Source organism: Balaenoptera musculus, chromosome 10, assembly GCF_009873245.2.
Source record: "Balaenoptera musculus isolate JJ_BM4_2016_0621 chromosome 10, mBalMus1.pri.v3, whole genome shotgun sequence".
NCBI lineage: Eukaryota > Metazoa > Chordata > Mammalia > Artiodactyla > Balaenopteridae > Balaenoptera > Balaenoptera musculus.
Genome location: NC_045794.1, coordinates 26,429,275 through 26,449,474, shown reverse-complemented (window position 1 = coordinate 26,449,474; position 20,200 = coordinate 26,429,275). Strand labels below are relative to the sequence as shown.

General features: G+C 40.0%; 1 protein-coding gene and 1 pseudogene across 9 annotated transcripts in view; one reads left to right on the top strand and one right to left on the bottom strand.

The window, feature by feature from the left end:
• Nucleotides 1–12,224, top strand: part of DENND5B (DENN domain containing 5B) — a 210,526-nt gene extending 198,302 nt beyond the window's left edge. For all 9 annotated transcript variants that reach the window (XM_036864677.1, XM_036864675.1, XM_036864676.1 and 6 more), the window contains 4 exons: nt 2,983–3,065; nt 3,280–3,406; nt 5,422–5,596; nt 7,157–12,224. In XM_036864677.1, the coding sequence (XP_036720572.1) occupies nt 2,983–3,065; nt 3,280–3,406; nt 5,422–5,596; nt 7,157–7,340 (569 nt within the window). In that variant the 3' untranslated portion in view covers nt 7,341–12,224. The remainder of the gene's footprint in view (nt 1–2,982; nt 3,066–3,279; nt 3,407–5,421; nt 5,597–7,156) is intronic.
• A 4,121-nt stretch (nt 12,225–16,345) lies between these two features.
• Nucleotides 16,346–19,976, bottom strand: LOC118902557 (annotated as a pseudogene).
• Nucleotides 19,977–20,200: the final 224 nt, after the last annotated feature.

Genomic DNA, 20,200 nt, shown 5'->3' with positions numbered 1-20,200 from the left:
ATTTATTTATTTATTTTTGGCTGTGCTGGGTCTTCGGTTCGTGCGAGGGCTTTCTCTAGTTGCGGCAAGCGGGGGCCACTCTTTCATCGCGGTGCGGGGACCGCTCTTCATCGCGGTGCGCGGGCCTTTCACTATCGCGGCCCCTCCCGTTGCGGGGCACAGGCTCCAGATGCGCAGGCTCAGCAGTTGTGGCTCACGGGCCCAGCCGCTCCGCGGCATGTGGGATCTTCCCAGACCAGGGCTCGAACCCGTGTCCCCTGCATTAGCAGGCAGATTCTCAACCACTGCGCCACCAGGGAAGCCCCACATGTATTCTTATAAGAGGGAGGCAAAAGGAAATTAGACACACACAGAGGAGAAGACAATAGAAAGATGGAGGCAGAAATTGAAGTGATGCGGCTACAAGCCAAGGAATTCCAGAGCCACCAGAGCTTGAAGAGGCAAGGAGCAGCTTCTTCCACTGAGCCTCCAGAGGAAGTGCAGCCCTGTCCACACCTTGATTTCTGCCTGGTGATACTGATTTCTGACTTCTGCCTTTGGAATTGTGGGAGAATAAATTTCTGCTTTTTTAAGTTACCAAATTTGTGGTAGCCTAGTACCAGAACCACAGAAAACTAATAGAGAGGCAGTATGATTTAGTGAAAAATCACAGAAGTTTATCAGTGAAGTGGTTTTATTTCAGTTTATAGACAGTAACCATGAGTAGAATAAGAGGTACCTAAGAGGTCCTTAGTTAACTAACAAAGCAGCTTCCTTAGATATTATTATTCCATATCCATTTCTTAGTACATAGTAATATATTAACTATTAGAATGATACAGTCTAAAAATCTCCCTTATTCTTTCTCAAATGATTCCCTGTATTCATAATTCTTCTCTGCCTTCAGAAGTAAATTTAACACACACACACACTAGAATAGCTAAAATAAGGATAGAGAACAGTGGAATACTCATATTGCCAGTGGGAATGCCAAAGGAAAAACCATTTGGCAATTTCTTTTAAAGATATACATATACTAACCATACACTTGACCCAGCAGTCCCACTCTAGATATATACCCAAAAGAAATAAATACATATATCTATACCAAGACTTGTACTCAAATGCTGCTAGCAGCTTTATTCATAATAGCCAAAATGGAAACAACCCCAGTGTCCACCAGCTGCTGAGTGGAGAAGCAGATAGTAGTATATCTAGTCAATGGGATACTATTCAGCAATACTGTGGATATATCTAACATCATGGATGAATCAAAAGTATTATGCCAGGTGAGAGAAACCGGACACAAAGGACCAGACACTATATGATTCCATTTGTATTAAATTCTAGAAAAGGCAATATAATAACGATGAAAAGCAGATCAGCAGTTGACAGGGGTTATGAGCTGGGGAAGGGGATTGACTGAAAAGGGGAACGGGGGAACTTTTGGGGTTGATGGAAATTTTCTATATTATGTCTGTGGTGATGGTTATATGTCTATACATCTGTCAAAACTCATCAAATTACACACTTAAAATTGGTGAATTTATTGTATGTAATACCTCAACTATGCTGATTTAAAATTAAAAAGTGGATTTCAGTTCAGTCCTTCCAAATTATTACAACTTGTGAATCAGTCCAATTTCATGGGGTATTAATGTTTTGAGAGGCCTTATCCCCCACTTCTGGTCATATTTTCTTTCTCAATAAGCAGAAAAATTTAAATAACGTGAAACTGAGAGATGGGTACCGTGGTGTTTTTTCCACAGTGTGTGCAAGGTGATATTTAGAGAACTAAACACTTCAAATTGGTTTCAAAATAATGCTGATCAGCACAGGGTTCATTCGAAATGAATAAAAGCTTTCAAAATAGATCTTCATGTTTAAAAGAGAAAGGTACAAGTAAAAAAATTACTAGGAGCTGGAGATGACACAGTATCAGTCCTTCAGTTATAAGAGGTTTCCATTTTAACAATTTTTTTGCGTTGCTATAGAAAAAACTTACTTGAGTCTTACCTGGAAAATGTCTTATGCAAGAAATCCTCCAGCAGTATGAATTTAAAGATTCTTAAATTCTAGACTGTATAGCATGTCATTTATAGTGTGATATGTGAGTTTGATTTAAGAGTTAATCACTACAAGAAAAGACCAATTATTTAATTTTTCTCTTGTTACTTACTTCTATCCATGGATGAAACTTTTTACCACCTTTTTTTCTTTTCCGTCTTTTTCTCCTTTTTTTTTTTTTTTTATCATTCTTGGGGTTTGGGAGGCAAAGGTGCTTTAGATTCCATTCAAGCAACCCACCAAGCTCTCCCTCAGGAAGGGGGCCTAGGTAAGCAAGTACTGAATGAGAGAATGAAGCAGTGCCCAGATGGCCTAACTAGCCAGAAAGAAACAGTTCTGGGCTTCAGGCAGGGTGTCCCCATGTACCTGGCATCTTTAAACATATACCCTTTACTTTTAAGACAACAGCAAAGCACAAGATCCAAGTTAGACATTCAGAGCTCCAGAAGCCTTGGTCTGTGCCTACTAAGGACTCGGAGGTAGGTGGGATAAGGGGTACCTGAGGAATGATGCTGTGGGTCTTTCCCACCTCTCTCCTTAGATCTGAGGACTAGCTAGCACCTTGTGACAGGCACCATGCCGGATGATTTACACCTAATATCTCATTCACTTTTCCCTGTGACCCAAGAGGTGTGTATTTTCCCTGTTTTAGATTGAAGAAACTCAAACTCAGAGGAAGTTAGAGAATTTGACCAAGGTTATGGATTGCAAGTGGTAAGGCTGGGATTTGAGTCTTGGGGGTCTCTTGGTTTCTTCTCCATTGTGCCAATATGCCTCTCCCTTGGCCAAACTGGCCAAGGCAAGTTTCATGGAACCCTGACAAGCCAGCCTGCTCTGGTGAAGTGTTTCCACCACAGGCAGGCACAGTTGATGTCCTGTAGTACTTTGGTTTATTTCCCTTGCATGAGAATTCAGCCATTATTGATTATTTTTTAGAACCCAATGCTGGACAGATCCAAGAAGGAATTGGAGAAGCTGTGAACAATATTGTGAAACATTTTCACAAACCTGAAAAAGAGGTATGATGGGCTATAAAACTTAATATGGTAGGATTTTTAAAGCTGCTCTATACATGATACATAAGACAATAAAAGGTGCTTTAATTTTCATTTGTAAGCTTTCTAATAGCTGCAAAAGATGCTTCATAGCTACTCTCAGCACTTGTTCCTCTAGTATTTTTCTTAAACATCGAGCAAGAGCTTATTCTCCGGCACTGTGTGTTGCGCTCCACAGAGAGGAAGCCTCACTGTGTTGCTGTGTGGAGAGAGTGGCTTAGTTGCAGCACTTGAGCAAGTTTTCCACCATGGCTTCAAATCTGCTCGCATCTTTCACAAGAACGTCTTCATCTGGGACTTCATAGGTAAATTAAAGCTGGTGTATGTTGTTATAAGGTCATCAAAATGTTTCTTAGAAAACTCAGACTCAGGAATTTGAGTGAATAAGAGTTATTGATAAGGGTGTATGTTTTTAAAAGTAAATATCAAATAAGCAGTATCTGTGCTTTTCATTCAGTCAACAAATATATATAAATGTCCACAATATTCTAAACAGTATTCTCAAGATATACATATGTTCAAGATATACATAAAGATAAAAGTAAACAAAACACAGAAATTCCTGTGGTTGACAAATTTATAATCTGGTAGGGGCAAACAATACACAAAAACATAACAGATATGCAATTCATCTGATATATTAGAAGGTCATTGTTGATCCGGAAAAATGGAGCAAGGTGAAAGGAAGTGGAGTGGGAGCACTCTTTTAATTGGGGTGCTTGTAGACTTTGTTGACAAGGTAACATTAAGCAAAGACTTTAAGGAAGTGAGCCTTGTGAATACGGGGAAGAGGGCACTGGAGGCTGAGAGAAGCGCCCTGCAGAGCAGGGTGGGGCTGTGCTTGGCCTTGCATGGGGCAGCAGGGATGTCGGTGTGACTGGAGCGGAGTGAGGGAGAGGGGCTGGGATTCGGAGGAGAGGGTGTTTACTGCCAGAGCCGCTTGTGGAGGGCCTTCTAGGCCTCTGGAAGCACTTTGTTCTTTGTACTGAATGGGATGGGAAGTCCTTGGAAGGCCTGGAGCTAAGGAGTGACATGATATAATCTATGTTTTAAAAGGATCACTCTAGGTCTGTGCTGTCCAGTATGGTAACCAGTAGTCACATGTGGCTATTTAAATTGGCTTAATTTAAATTAAGTTTAAAATTCACTCCCTCAGTCACACCAGCCCTACTAGTGGCTGTAGAACTGGACCGTGCAGATGTAGAATGTTTTCATCATCATGGAAAGTCCTACTGGAATGCACTGCTCTAGCTCGCTAAACTTTGTATTCTTTATCTTGCTATGCAGCTTCTTCTACAATTCCCAGTTTCTTTAACAGGGAGAGTAATCATTTCATGTTTGTAAATAAGGCCTGGATGAAGTAGTTGATTTTATCCAATAACTTTTAGACAAAGAAAGGAAAGTTGACAGAGCTAGGCCCCCTAGAGTGGGTTGTTGTTTTTTCTTTTGGAATGCATAGACTCTTACTGCTCCTGCTTCTGATATGTATATACATAACTCTTCCTCAGATTTTTTTTTTAAATAAATTTATTTATTTATTTTTGGCTTTGTGGGGTCTTCGTTGCTGCACACAGGCTTTCTCTAGCTGCGGCGCACGGGGGCTACTCTTCATTGCGGTACGCGGGCTTCTCATTGCGGTGGCTTCTCTTTGTCGCGGAGCACGGGCTGTAGGCGCACGGGCTTCAGTAGTTGTAGCGTGCGGGCTCAGTAGTTGTGGCTCGCAGGCTCTAGAGCGCAGACTCAGTAGTTGTGGTGCACGGGCTTAGTTGCTCCATGGCATGTGGGATCTTCCCGGACCAGGGCTTGAACCCATGTCCCTTGCATTGGCAGGCGAATTCTTAACCACTGCACCACCAGGGAAGTCCCTCTTCCTCAGATTTACTGAAGCAGTTCCATTTCAAGAATTTTGTTGCACAGTGTTAGCCAGCCATTCTGTAACTAGAACAAAGGGCGCCACCTCAATGGCTACCATGTCTTTGCTACTTACTCTTAGAAGGCTCCAGTCTTAACAGACAAGTTCATGGGTTTTTTTTTCTTTGCTGTCAATTGCCATTTCTTGAAGGTATTCTAAAGAGAGTAAACTTTCCAACCGTCTGGAATGCAGTCTAGATTAGAAAATAAACTCCTGGGAGCATATTGTTCTACCATGAAACATGGGCCTCTAGAATTTATTGTGAAACCAGTGATAAAGTAATGGTTTTGGTTTTAAGACTGGCTATAATGCAGTGTCGTTAGTATTTCCGGAATAAACCAAGTGATTCATCTTTTTTTATTTGAAGTATTATGTGTATTGTGATATGACTCTGACTTCCTTCTCCAGAGAGAGCAGTTGCTTATTTTGAAACAACTGACCAGATTCTAGACAATGAAGATGATGTCCTCATTCAGAAATCATCCTGCAAAACCTTCTGCCACTATGTAAATGCTATTAATACTGCACCCAGGAACATTGGGAAGGACGGCAAATTCCAGATTTTAGTTTGCCTTGGAACACGGTATTAAGCCAGTTCTTGACTTTCCCTATCTTTGTCATATGTTGAGCAAGAATTTAGAAAAGATTATACCAGATCATGCCCCTTCCAAAGCTCTCCCTTGGGTTTCTTTCGTACCAAATTTTATGAGACTCCTGTTTATTGGGTGCTTGCTATGTGTTGGGCAGTATGCTAAGTACTTCACATACATTATCTCATTTAACCCTCCTATCACTTCACCACCACCATTGCATGAAGTAGCAAGTGATATCCCCACTGTATAGATGAGAAAATAGAAAGTAGAAGAGGCACGGATAAGTTAACAAACTTTCCCAAGATCACACAGCTAGAAAGAGGCAGAGCCAAGATTTACACCCAGTCGCACTCCAGAGCCCAAAGCTCTGAACCGTTACACAGTACTGCACCAGAGGTGGGTGGATAAGTAATAGGTAGATGGGTAGATAATTAGACACACCAGCACATTCACACATACATATTTCCTCTATAGAGCTTGTATAGTGTGTACATGCTACCATGTTGCTTTAATTTTAATACATTGTGGAATTCTTACTATCTGAGTAATTCTTACTATGGAAAGTCTTCTCTTTAAGACAATTTCCTACCCCTTTCTTTTTTTAAAATGACACATAGGAGCTGTACACTCCATTAATTTTAAAACGGCTCTCAGAATTGTAAGAAATGAACCCCATAGATCTTTAGAAGATTTTTTATCTGTGCAATGTTTGTTTTCTTCTAAACCCCTAGAAGCCCCAGCAAGAGGTGCAGGATGGCCTAGCTGCCTTGTCGTGAAAGCGTAGTGAGAGGTGCTCATTGAGGATGTCTTAGCTACTTAGTGACAGATAGCTAAATGTCAGTTTAATCAGGAAACACTGAAGATTGAGATCCTGTCCTCCTGAAACAACTGGTTTACTGAGTTAAGTTCTGTATTTCTTCTTAATAAAAGCTGCCCAGTTTCAGCTGTGTTTTTTTACGTTCCTTTTGAGTATGATCCTTATCTCCTTTTATCGCTTTACTGTTCTGATTTATTAGACCAGCGCAACCCCTCTTTTGGTTTATAAAATCTACTTAATGTTTTTCTGCTTTGATTTTGTTCCTTACCTTGTAATGTTGTGTAAATTTAAAAAAAATTGCTAGTCCCTACAATTAAATGGAGACTTTCTTCCCAAAAGGTCAGTATACTTCGGCATGCTTTGCCACAGATGTCTGATTAACATCCCTGTAAAAAAGAATACAAAATGGCATTCTGCCTTTTTTTTAAAGTGGTAGAATCAGAATAGAGAATTTCTTTAATACATCTAAGTCCTTATGGCCAACTTGTGCAGACCCACTTTTAGAATCTGATGGGTTTCCTCGTTAGCTTACACTGTCTCCTTACCTTATCTTTTTAACCAGTAATTATCCAGCTACTTGACTTTGGTTTTGTCTTTGGTGACCTCAGAGCTTGGCTAGATTTTTTCCCCATCCAGTCGCACACCCACACCTTCCCGTCAAAAGCTCCAGTGTGTGCCTTGTTCTGCAGCGAGGGCAGCAGTGCTCAGGACTTGTTTCTGTTTGGGTCTGTAGGGATCGCCTGCTCCCACAGTGGATTCCACTGTTAGCCGAGTGTCCTGCCATCACCCGAATGTATGAGGAGAGCGCCCTCCTGCGAGATCGCATGACCGTCAACTCCCTCATCCGCATTCTGCAGACCATCCAGGACTTCACCATAGTCTTAGAAGGCTCACTCATCAAAGGAGTGGATGTGTAACCCAATTAGCTAGAAACTCTCAGTCCAGACCCCTTGTTCCTGAACCTTCCCCAACGATGGGGACCGATTTGGACTTGTCTGACAAGGTAGTGAGTCACTGCAGGGGGCAACACACCGTATCCCCCAATTTGAACAATCCTGACACTACAGACAAGGTAAAATGCTGTATTGTAGTTCATTTGAACCTGGAATTTAGTATAAAATAGAGTATTTTCATGTGTTAGATGTGTGTAAATATGCTCTCTTCTTTGAGAAATTATATTACTCTAATAAGATAACTTTTCTTAGATTGAATATTCCTGTGACTTAAAATAAGTAGCTTAAAAGTATTGGGAGTTGGGGGGGAGAGGAGAAAGAGTGGTGCTAGTCAGGAAGAAGCCAGTAAACATGTAAATACAGTGCAACCGAGTGGGGCTTTTTTTTTCCTCCAGGTATCACAAAGGAACTCAGAATGCATTGTTATGTCGTAACCAGCCGTCCTGGTGTCTGATCCTTTGTATTGTGAATGTAAACAGCTTTACCTACTGTAGGGGATAGTAGCCCTCACTTATAGCTTTTAAGTTTCACATGGTTTCATACGTTTGAATTGAGCCACTTTTCCAGTCTTTTGGAAAAATTTTTCCGTCAGCACAAGATATGATTCAAATATTTTAAATACTGTACCCCAGGAGCTTGGCTAAACTGGAAAGAGAACACACAAAGCCCTGAGAAGTGTGTTAACTTGTGGGATTATAACTTCTTTACACTTTGGAAAGATTAGCCTAGACTAACTTCATTCTTGGCATTTTTATTCTTGTTATTTGTGGTACTTTGGGGAGATGTGAATTTCAGAGTGTTGGCCTCATGGTCTTAAGAACTGCAAACAGCAGTTTGATTCTGTACTTTTAATTTGGCCATCTCAACCCTGCAGTGGTCCCTTACCTCTTAAGGATAACCACAAACACTGTCTTTGTTTGGTTCCAATCACCCGCCTCCCCTCGCCCGGTGCCCATCCCCCCTCAGGAAATGGAAAGAATGTTTAAGAAGGAGGAGGGCTCTGTGTGGCTTGGAATGTTTTTGTGAAAGTATTTGTTGACCATGATAATGCAAATAACAGAAGAAGAGAGAAAGAATGAACCCTTTCTGGGTGTTTCAGGGCAAGCTTTATGTTCTTTTGTAAGCAGGGGTGAAAATGTAAAACAACTGGCCCAGAGAAGGTACAGGCCAGTACTGACAAAATGGAAGCAAAACAAGAGGCAACAGTTTTAGAAGACCAAACATTGTGAGTAACTTTCCAGTTTGGTATTTTTTAAGGAAGTTAAATAAATTTGGTATTAGCTCGTTACCTTAAGTCTTCATCTTACGGTCAGTCCTGTAAGTCTAATTAGGCATTTGCATGTTGTTAGCAGGGAAATTGCCTCAGCAGAGCTCCAGATTTTATTCCCAGTTGTGGCTGAGAAGCAAAGCCATGGCCTCTCAGGACCCTTGTGTAATCTGAGGGTCCAGGCTTTAGCCAATAGCGTTGTTTACCTTTTTTCCTGGAAGAAGAAACTAATGAAACAAGTGCCTCACTCCCTTTATCAAACACTGTATTCAGCCAAGGCACACGCGCTTTTAATACGAGACTGAGTACTTGAGGAGGGTAGGGAGAGTTGAAGGCAGCATTTAGAAACCCGTGGAAAGGGTTTAAGAAGATGGTTCTGGGTGACCTGGGTGGACCAGAACTTTGTTTGCCTACAGCTAAAGTTTGTCCACAGTGATATGGCTGTTCCAGGGACATGGAAAGTCTGTTATGGGAGCCATCCAGCACCAGTTTCACACTAGGCACTTACTGTTTCAATGATGAGAAACCGTAGCGTGATCCAATCCCGGATTTTGTTCTTGTTACCTTTTCCAAAGGCCATGCTTGTGACACATTCTGGGCAAACAGAGAGATGGCTTAGGTTAGCAGGCTAGAATTGAGTCATCTAGTCTAGCCTTCTCATTTTACAGATGGGAACACTTAAGGGTCAGAGAGATTAAATACTTACCCGCACACCTGGGCAGTGACAACACAGAGTCTAGAATTCATGTTTTTTATTACACCAGGCTGCATGAGACTGGCCTTCAAGGCATTCATATTAATAGCCTTTCTACCCTTGGTTGTTTATTCATCCACCTATATAGGTAGCACAGGGATTAATATTCATTTTAACAAGTTGTCCTTAAGTTATAGAGAATTACACCTATTATAAAAAGTAGGAGCAGGAATTCTCTGCCGGTCCAGTGGTTAGGCCTCCGTGCTCTCACTGCCAAGGGCCCGGGTTTGATCCCTGGTCAGGGAACTAAGATCCCACAAGCCTCACGGCGCAGCCAAAAAAAAAAAAAAAACTAGGAGCAAAATTGGATTTCGGACCTGTGAATAAAACCATTACTTTAAAAAGTAATACCTCCCCAAAGAGTTATACCTAAAGTTTCATCCCACTTTCTGTTGTCTGACTACAGTAGCGAAACGACCAATTTCAAAAGAAGGAATCACACCAGAACTGACACATCCTCTAGAATGCTAGGCCCTTTAGAGTGGTCACCTTGGGAGTCCATATATGTATGCCAGTGATAAAGCCAGTGCTCCAGACAGCTGGGGACTTCCTTATGAGCTGCCTGAATGACCTACAGCCCATTCTTTTGAATACTGCCAGTGATGGGAAATGGTGGCCTTTCAAAAGAAATTTAATATTTGGAAACAACAAAAAGTCCTTAGGTTACAAGTTGATGAATGAAAAGGATACTTAAGCAAAGTTTGGAGTCACATAAGAGTAACTTTCCAGTAACACAATTCTAAAGAAATAAGACTTAGTTCTTACATGGCTTATAACTGTCTTTGAGCCAATATCAAAATATTTTGAGCAGGACAGTAGCAGAATCCTTAGAATAAATGTACATAGCCTTCTAAGCTGACTTTTGAAAGTCATTCAGAGGTATACTTTCTGCTCTGTTAACACTTTATTTTTTTTCCTGTTAATACTTTAAATTAGTATATTGCTTTATCATCACACTTCAAAGTTAAAGTACATAAAAATCAATTTTGTAATTGACTTTTTTTTCCTCAAAATAAATTAAAAGTAATGCCTGGAATCATAATTAGTATTTTCACATAATAATAGCTTAAGAAGAAATTGTTTTAAAACAATTGTTTTAAAATTGTTTTAAAGTTAAATTGCCAAAAATATTATCTCTTGAAACATTTATCTTCCAAGTGTTTTTCAAATGTCCTGAAACTCCTAATATCAACCTTGGTGACATAGTGGCATTACACTGGTAATTGGTATTATGTGTGAGACCCTGAAGCTGTGCCCTATCTGGGGGCTCACCAGCGCCTTAAAAATGACTGAGGCTCAGTGTGGAGTAGTATAAAGTAGGGTTCTCAGTGGAGAAAAATGGGCTACTGAGAACAAAAGGAAGGTTTCCCAACCTTCTCCATCCTTTTTCCCACTGGGGGCAGGAATTTGATAGAAGAACCTAAAGCTTGCAAAAGTTTATGATTTCCCTCTAAAATTTATTTTAAATATTTCACACATTTTGTACCTTTTGTAACACTATGGTATTTACTTTAACATGGCTTTTTAAGAAATCATTTTAATGAACTTCTGTCACACTATATGAATGATACAGGGGAAATACTGAATTGCTCATATTTCCTTTTTTTGGCAATAAAGCACTATAGTATGTAAATGTAAGTAAAAGAGGGATAGAGGCTATACATAACAGTCCATGTGTAGTAAATGTTGACACCTCTGAGATATTTTGAAACATGAGGCAACAGACAAGGACCTCAGATTCCCCAGGGAAATATTTATTTGACAGCATTGGAAGTGTAACTCTTAATGATGAAATAGCTTCTTTCTGCTAAGAATTATGATTTTTTCAGTAGATTTTCATTTTGAGAACTGTGAGTATTTTCTCTGTGAGGTTTACAGAAACTAGTCTATCTTTTTCACCATTCGAAAGGACAATCTGAACCGTAGCTATTTACATTTCAGTATTAACACACCTTCACTGATTGAGAATGGAGTCTTGAGATCTTCTCTACTTTTGTAAAGTGAATCAATCCTATTTCCAAGTCATCCATGTCATTTGAAGTCCGTGTTTCTTATGTAAGTATTTGTTACATTACCTTTTAGTGTAAAAGGAGACAGAAACAAATAATAAGCTACTAGGTCTCTTATTCCTATTAAAATACATTTATAAATCTCTTGAATCAAACTGATTTCCAAGCTTTTTGAAGAGGGTACCGATGGAGTGAGATCAGAGTAATCCAAGGAGAACCTCATCCTTTCAGATCTTACTAGACCTGATTGTCCTCTCAAGGACAAAATAAAGATTGGCTCCAGAAAGTTATCACATTGAGCAATTAATACCAGAGTGAAAAGAAATCGTCAAAAACACTCTCCTCATCTGAAGGAATCCAGGGTATCCTTGGGTTATGTGGGAGGGAATCACGCTTGACCCAATTACCTAAATGTATTTACATGTGGCCCAGCCTTTATTCCAAACACTAGACAGATCTTGTTAAAAGTAGAGAGGTGTGGTAAGAGTTCCTGTTGTCAATCAAATGAGGGTGTTAAACTTATAAAAAGAATTCTCTATGTTACACTTGAACCATGTATAAATGTACCCTGTGTATCTTTTTTTTAAATGAGCATTTCTGCATTTAAATTATATTGTTTTCTTTGTATTGTTAACAAAATGCATCAGAACTGGATTTTTTTTCTCATCTGAGCATACTTAAAATTTAAAGAGTATTGTGATATCAAGCACTTTAACATGTGTATCAGAGAAACTGATGTGGGTTTTTCAGGTTTTGGAGTACATTTAAATATGACTTTTCATGCTTCATTCTTTACAAATAAAACTGTGGGGTTGATACTTTGTTTTGCTTCATTTTTGTAGAACCTTAATACTGAGCAGTTCACAGGGCAAGTGACTCCAGAAAGTAGAGGGATAAAACCATTATGAGAGATAAAACTACATAAAACCATTATGTAGTAGAAATATAGCCTGCTGGGCAACTGGTTATCTAAAAGGGGTTTAAAAAAAAAAAAAAACCCTACCTCACACCATACAGAAAGATCAATTAATTCTTGGCTTAACAACCTAAATGTAAAAGGCAAAACAAAATTTTTTGAAGAAAATGTAGAATGTATTTATGAACTGGGGAAAGGGTAGTATTTAAACAAAACACTCAAAAATAACTAGCTTTTTAGTCCGCAGCAAAAATGAAAGGCAGAGATTCATTGATTACCCACTGTATGTTAAGCATTACTTTAGGTTATGGACATAAAGCAGTTTAAACATACACATACATCAAATTCCTGCTATCATGGAATTTATATTCTAATGGAGGAGTTACACAATAAACATGACAAATAGGTAATACATATAGTAGTTAGATAATAACAACAAGCAAAGAAGAAGGATTGAAAGTATAGTCGGGACTGCTTAGAGATGGACTGCAATTGTAAATGGGTTAGCCAGGGAAAGCCTCACTGAAAATGGAGTTGTCTTTAGCAAAAATTGGAAAAAGCATAAGAGAAACAAGTTTGCAGGAGGAACATCAAGAGCTTACTTTTGGCAGTAAGTTTGGCATGCCTGATAGACATCCAAGTAAAGATGCTGATAGACAGTTGCACATATGGATTCAGAGTTCAGGGGAAAATAATGGTGTGTTTGTCAGGGTCCAAATCAAGAGACAGAAATCACACAGCAATTTGAAGAGGGGTAGTTTAATGTATAGAACTATGTGAGAATTCTCCAGAGAAACAGAACCGACAGGATGTGTGTGTGTATGTATATGTATATATAGAGATTTATTTTAAGGAATTGGCTCACACAGTTGTAGAGCCTTGGTAAATCCAAATTCTGCAGGGTAGGCTGGCGGGCTGGAGACCCAGGGAAAGAGTTGTAGTTCAAGTTCAAAGAGGGTTGACTGGCAGAATGCCTTCTTGCTCTACTAAGGCCTTCAACTGATTAGGATACATTATGGAGGGTAATCTGCTTTACTCAAAGACCACCAATGTAAATGTTAGTCTTATCCAAAAAACACCTTCACAGAAACATCCAGAATAATGTTTGATAAATATCTGGGCTCCATGGCCCAGCCAAGTTGATACATAAAAGTAACCATCACGGACTACTGTAATAAGAAATTGGAATTATGGACTATTTGCTATTAAGCAATGAAAAGAACTCTAAAGAATACAAGAATAGCATATATAGGAAGCAGCCACTAACCCTAGGGCTGAGGCAAGGCAAACCTAAAAAAGCCCCCTCCCCCTTGGGCTGAGAGTCAGACTTTATTAAGAGGGCACAGCCATGGCCCACCGGATGGTAAAGAAGTTTACTGAGATGCTGCACCAGTGCCACTTGTTTGGAATCTGCTGTCAGGCACCAGGGGAACATCCATGGAGAGGTGGCATAGCCCAGAACTTGCTGGGAAACCACTGGAGAGGGTGCCAGGGAAGCCGTCCACTGGTGAATTCTATCAAAAATTTAAGGAAGAAATAATGAAAATTCTAATCAAAGTCTTCCAGAAAATGGATGAAGTATGTGTTAGTTGCTAAGGCTGCTGTAACGAAGACTGGTTGGCTTAAACCACAGAAATCTATTTTCTCACTATTCTGAAGGCTAGAAGTCTGAGATCAAGGTGTCAGCAGGATGTTTCTTCTGAGGCCTTTCCCTTGGCTTATAGATGGCCGTCTTACCTCTGTCTTTATATGGTCTTCTCTCAGTGCATGTCTGGGTCCTAATTTCTTCTTCTTATAAGGACACCAGTCATATTGGATGAGGGCCAACCCTAATGACTTCTTTTTAACTTACCTCTTTGAAGACCCTACCTCCAAATACAGTCACATTCTGAGGTACTGGGGGTTAGGACCTCAACATATGAATTCTGAGAGGACACAATTCAGCCCACAACAAGGTAATACTTCCCAACTCATCCCATGAGCCAGCATTACCCTGATACCTATAGCAGACAAAGAAATTACAAGAAAAGAAAAATACAGACCAAGAACTCTCATGAATGTAGATGTAAAAATTCTTAACAAAATATTAGTAATTCAAATCCAGTGATAAAAATGGTATGTCATGACTAATTGGGGTCTATCAAGGAGAGCAAGGTTGGTTTAGCATTCAGTCAAGCAATATAATTCACCACAGTTACAGATTAAAAAATAAAAACAATTTATATGCTCATCCCAATAAACACAAAAATTTTTTGACTAATTCTAATGTTCATTCATGGTTTAGAAAAGAAAACCAAAAACTCAGTGGACTTCCTCACCTCAGATATACTGTGTTCATGGATCAGAAAATACTGAAAGTCATCTGCAAAAAACCTACAGCTAACATCATCCTTTATGGGGAAATGCTGAGTGCTTCCCCCATAAGATCAAGAACAAGGCATGGATATCCACTCTTAATACTTCAACATTGTACTATAGTTTCTAGTCAGTGCAATAAGACAAGAAAAAAAAGGCATAAAGTTTGAAAAGAAAGAAGTAAAACTGTCTTTATTCACAGATGACATGATGGTCCATGTAGAAAATCCTATGGAATTTACTAAAAACTTACTGATGCTAATAAGTGAGGTTATCAAGGTTGCAGGATATAGAGTCAATCTACAAAAATCAGTTGTATTTCTATATGCAATAGTATTACAAGGCAAATCTGAAATACTTGGGGATAAGTTTGACAAAAAATGTGCAAGACTTGCTCACTGAAAACTACTGAGGGAAACTAAAGAAGTCCTAAATACATGGAGAAATATAGTGTGGTCCTAGGTCAGAAGATTCAATATTATTAAGATGTCAGTTCTCCCCAAATTGATCTATAGAGTCAGTGCAATCCCATTCAAACTCCCAGCAGTCTTTTCCGTAGAACTTAACAAATTGATCCTAAAATTAATATAGAAATGCAAAAGCCCTAGAAGAGCCTAAATAACTTGGAAAAAGATAAACAAACTTGGAGGACTTACATTACCTGATTTCAATACTTACACTAAAGCTACAGTGATTAATAAATACAGTGTGGGGAAATTGAGGTAAAGTCAGACAAATAGATCAATTGAACAGAACAAAGAGTCTGGTAATAGACCCAAACATATATGGTCAATTGCTCAACAAAGTTCAAGGGTTATTAAGTGACAAAGAGGATAGTCTTTTCAGTGAATGGTCCTGGAACAATTGAATAGCTACATGTAAAAGAAATGAAGTTTGATCCACACCTCCCACCATATACAAAAATCAACTCAAAATGGATCATAGATATAAATGTAAATCCTAAAATTAGAAAACTTTGAAAGAAAACACATGGTAAATGATCTTGGGTTAGGCAAAGATTTCTGAGATATGAAAAAAGGTACAGTCCTTAAAAAACATTGATCGAGACTTCCCTGGTGGTCCAGTGGTAAAGAATCTGCCTTTCAATGCAGGGGACGCCAGTTCAATCCCTGGTTGGGGAACTAAGATCCCACATGCCGCAGGGCAACTAAGCCCGCCCACCACAACTACTGAGCCCGTGTGCCTCAGCTAGAGAGCCCGCATGCCACAAACTACAGAGCCTACACGCTCTGGAGCTCACGTACCACAGCTACAGAGCCCACGCGCTCTTGGAGCCCACGCACCACAACTAGAGAGAGAAAACCTATAGGCCACAACTAGAGAGAAGTCCGTGCACCACAACTAGAGAGAAGCCCACGCACCACAACAAAAGATCCTGCATGCCACAATGAAGATCCCGTGTGCTGCAACTAAGACCCAATGCAGCCAAAAATTTAAAAATAATAATAAATAAATATTTAAAATATTGATAAATTAGACTTAACAAAAGTTAAGAATGTACGTATGCTTTTTTTTTTTCAAGTTTCAGACATTTATTAATCAGTGTAAACACCAACACAATACACCAACGTGATTTCATGTATGTAGAGGGGAAATACTTCCTGGTTAAATAGAAAATTTTACAGATAACTTCTGGAAGACCTTCATTCTAAGCAGCTTTATAGTCAAACATTTCATTTAGAAGTCTGGACCTTCTTTTTTCAGTTTGCTATAATCCACATTCACTGAGTAGAACATATATTGATCACTGGGATTCAATTTCTTCTGGGTTCTGGGTTATTCTTTCTGTTCCAAATGACTGAGCAATGCCAGATACAAGACATACAGTGCTGCTGCTCCAGTACCTCCGGCTCCAATAAATACGAAGAAAGAAATCAAGTTTGTATGCTTCTTGGCCTAACCAAGGATCTAGTGGAACATATTTGTGGCAAAGGCCTTTGGCCTGAAAGGAGACGAGAACAAATCTGCGAAGCCCCAGACTAAGTAGTCTCTGCCCAAATGTACACTCTTTGTGGGACTTCTCTGGCAGTCCAGTGGTTAAGAGTCCGCACTTCCACTGCAGGGGGCACAGGTTCGATCCCTGGTTGGGGAAGTAAGATGCTGCAAGCTGTGGCCAAAAAATAATAATAATAATAACTTTGACATATACCAACCACATGATCCAGCCATTCTTTAGGTAATTAAATACTGAAGAGAAATAAAAGCATATGTATATGTCTACACAAATACTTACACATGAATGTTAATCACAGTTTTATTTGTAATAGCCAAAAACTGGAATCAACCCAATTGGCATCAACAGATGAGTGGATAAATAATTTGTGATATATCCATACAATGGAATACTATTCAGCAATAAAAAGGAGTAAGCTATTAATACATGAAGCAACATGAATGCATCTAAAAACAATTATTCTGAGTAAAAAAAGCCAGGCAAAAAATGAATGCATACTATAGGGTTCCATTTGTATAAAATCAAACCAAAAATGCAAATAATCTATAGTTACAGAAGACAAATCAGTTGCTGCTTGGAGATGGGGGCTGAGGGGAGTTTGACAGAGGCCCAAGGAAACTTTGGAAGTAACAGATATATTCATAATTTTAATTGTGGTGATAGTTTCATGAGTACATAACTCATGTCAAAACTTAACAAAATTGCATACTTTTAAGTAAGTGAAATTTGTTGAATGTCAATAACACCTCAAGGATTTTTTAAAATCTAACTGAAAAGTTGAGAATACACACACTGTAATTAAAATGGGGTTTAAAAAAAAAAGGGAAAACCCAATAACTTGATTTACCAATCATTCCCTTCTACCTCATTCTATGGGCTTCTTAGCACCATCACCTGTTTATCCACAAGCACTAAAGACATCTATGCTAAAGATCGGAAGCAGCTCAGGTAAATCTAGATAAACCCAACAAGTGCCTAGCATGAAGAACTGCAGGCACACGACTGCAGTCACAGTTATACACTCCTTCAAAGAAAGCCAACTTGCATTTTTGCTTCTAGGTTTCTACCTGGCATGCTGTTGTGATTCTTTAAACTCCCTTCCTTAAAATCCTTGCATAGCTGTGTCAGTTAATCCCAAACTATTAGATCATGGTCCTACCCAAACCTAACCAAGCCCCCTTTCCCCATGCAAAGGTCTGCCCTAGACCAGTTTCCAAAACCTGAGTAAATATCCAGACTCCGCCCTTTGCCCTCTGACAGGTTACTAAGACTCTGTCAAGGTAAAGCTCTTCCTTACTGTGCAAGCAATAAACAGAATGTTTGACGTTAATTCAGGAAGCCAGTATTTAACATTATTGATCGTGTATATTTCCTCTTCTGAGTTATTTTAGTAATCTTTGCCCATTCATTTTTAATGTCTGTTTTGGCTTTGATTTATAGTTTAAAAACATTTTTGAGCTATTCTTTGCTCTGTACGATATCAATATTTTCTCACTTTCCTTTTAATTTTTGGTATTTTTTGTGGCACAGAAAATTTAAGTTTTCAATTGTTTAAAGTTATTATACATTCCGATGAAGAGTGGCCCCCGCTTGCCACAACTAGAAAAAGCCCTTGCACAGAAACGAAGGCCCAACACAGCCAAAATTAAATAAATAAATAAAATAGGTTGCAGTTTCTTAAAAAAAAAAAAAGTTATTATACATTCCTTAAAAAAAACAAAACAAAACAAAACAGCTTCTGGTGCCATACTGCCTGGGTTCAAATCTCTACTGCTTAACTAGCTGAAGACCCTTGTTTGTCACTTAAGTCTCTGGGAACCTGGTTTCCTCATCTGTCTCCCCACAGGAATGTAAGCTCCACAAAGGAGGCATTTTTGACTGTTTTGTTAACTGCTGTAGCCCCAGCTCTGGGAACAGTGCCTGATACATAGTGCTCAGTAAATATTTATTAAATGAATGAATCTACAAAGCCAGAACAATAATCTTATTTACCTCATAAGGCTGTTATAAGAATGAACTAATCCTTGTAAATTTTAGTCTAGAACAATGCCTGGCGCACAGTAAGAGCACAAGAAATGTTAGCTCCCCCAACCCCCATCCCAGAATCCTGCCTCTTTGTGAAGTCTTACCTGAATACCCCTCCCCCACCTTCCATTCTCCCTTTTCCACTCCCACCAGATTTGCCCACTGTCCCCCCCTTAGCAACACCCGCTTGTCACTTGGAATTGTTAACCTATGGGCAGCTGTAAGCCCCTCTGAGAATCCAAGGAGAGCTATGAACACTCTCCCCAGAAAAATGCACCTGTGCACATACACACCTGTACAATTTCAAGGAGCTCATAGGACCCTGACACTAAACCGCCTTTTTAGATTCCTGAATTAAGTAGCCCTTAATGTCAAAACTCCTTATTGCTTTGTAGCAGCGAACCTCAACAGGTCACGGGAAATTTCTCAGAGCAGATCTTAACTGCAAGGATCAAAGTCCAAACTGGGTGTCAAGATCTGAGCTCCTCTGAGTTGCAAATTTCTCTCTCCCTTTGAGGAAAGGACGAGGATTGTTCCTTCCTGACGGCCCCTTCAGAGCTGACCCTTCACCCTGACCTGACAGGGAAGGGCGCTGTGGAGGACGAGGGCTGGAGGAAGGGGGCTCTAAATGGAAACAGGAGGCCCCAGTAGATTCTAAGACCATCCGTAAACTTAGGCAACCCTGTGTATTTATTTCAGTCTCCCAGTTGGTAATCAATAAACCCTTACCACCATAATGACCCGAGTTCCTGTCTTCTGCAGCAGGAAAGAGGGGGTAAAATGGGAGACTGTCCCACTGCCTTTTCAGGAAAAGAGGAAGACTGGCCAGTATGCAGGTGAAGAGCCCTGGACCTGGGGACCAGCCAAGCGACTTCCTGTAAGTTTTGTAACCTTCCTAAGCCTATGTTTTGCGCTAAGAAGAACAGGCACAGCAGAATGAACCTCATACTTTTGTTGTGAGGTAACTAAATTGACTACACACTGTTTTGCACCTGGAAGCACCCAATAATTATTAGCTGTTATTTATTACTATGAAATAGCAACTCGAAGGAAGGGCGTTGCCTGCTTACCAACGCGGTGGGCCTGGAGTCGGCCCAGGGGAAGGAGGGCAGCGTGTAGGGAACTGGCCTGGGGCCGAGCCTGTGCCACTGCCCGGCCTCCCCACCAGCCACAGGCCCGTCAGCTTCTGTACTGTTGCCCTCCTTCTAGCTACACGGCCCCTTGCCTTTTCTCTGTCCTGGAACTCCCCGGACAGAGGTGCGCAGATCCTCAAGGGGTTCACCACCTCCCCCTCCCTCTAGCCGCGGTGTAAGACTCCCTCATCTACGGATGTTTCTGTCAGAGTCAGAAATTATTGGACTCCGAGAACCTGAAAGATGGGTCCAGCCCTTTCTTTCTTTATTCTGATTAGAAACAGTCCAGAGGTGACGTGATTTGCCCAAAGTCGGCAACTTCCTGGAATTAGAAACCAATCGGAAGACTTCCATGTGGGTGTTCTTTCTGCTATTATCAGGTTACCTCTG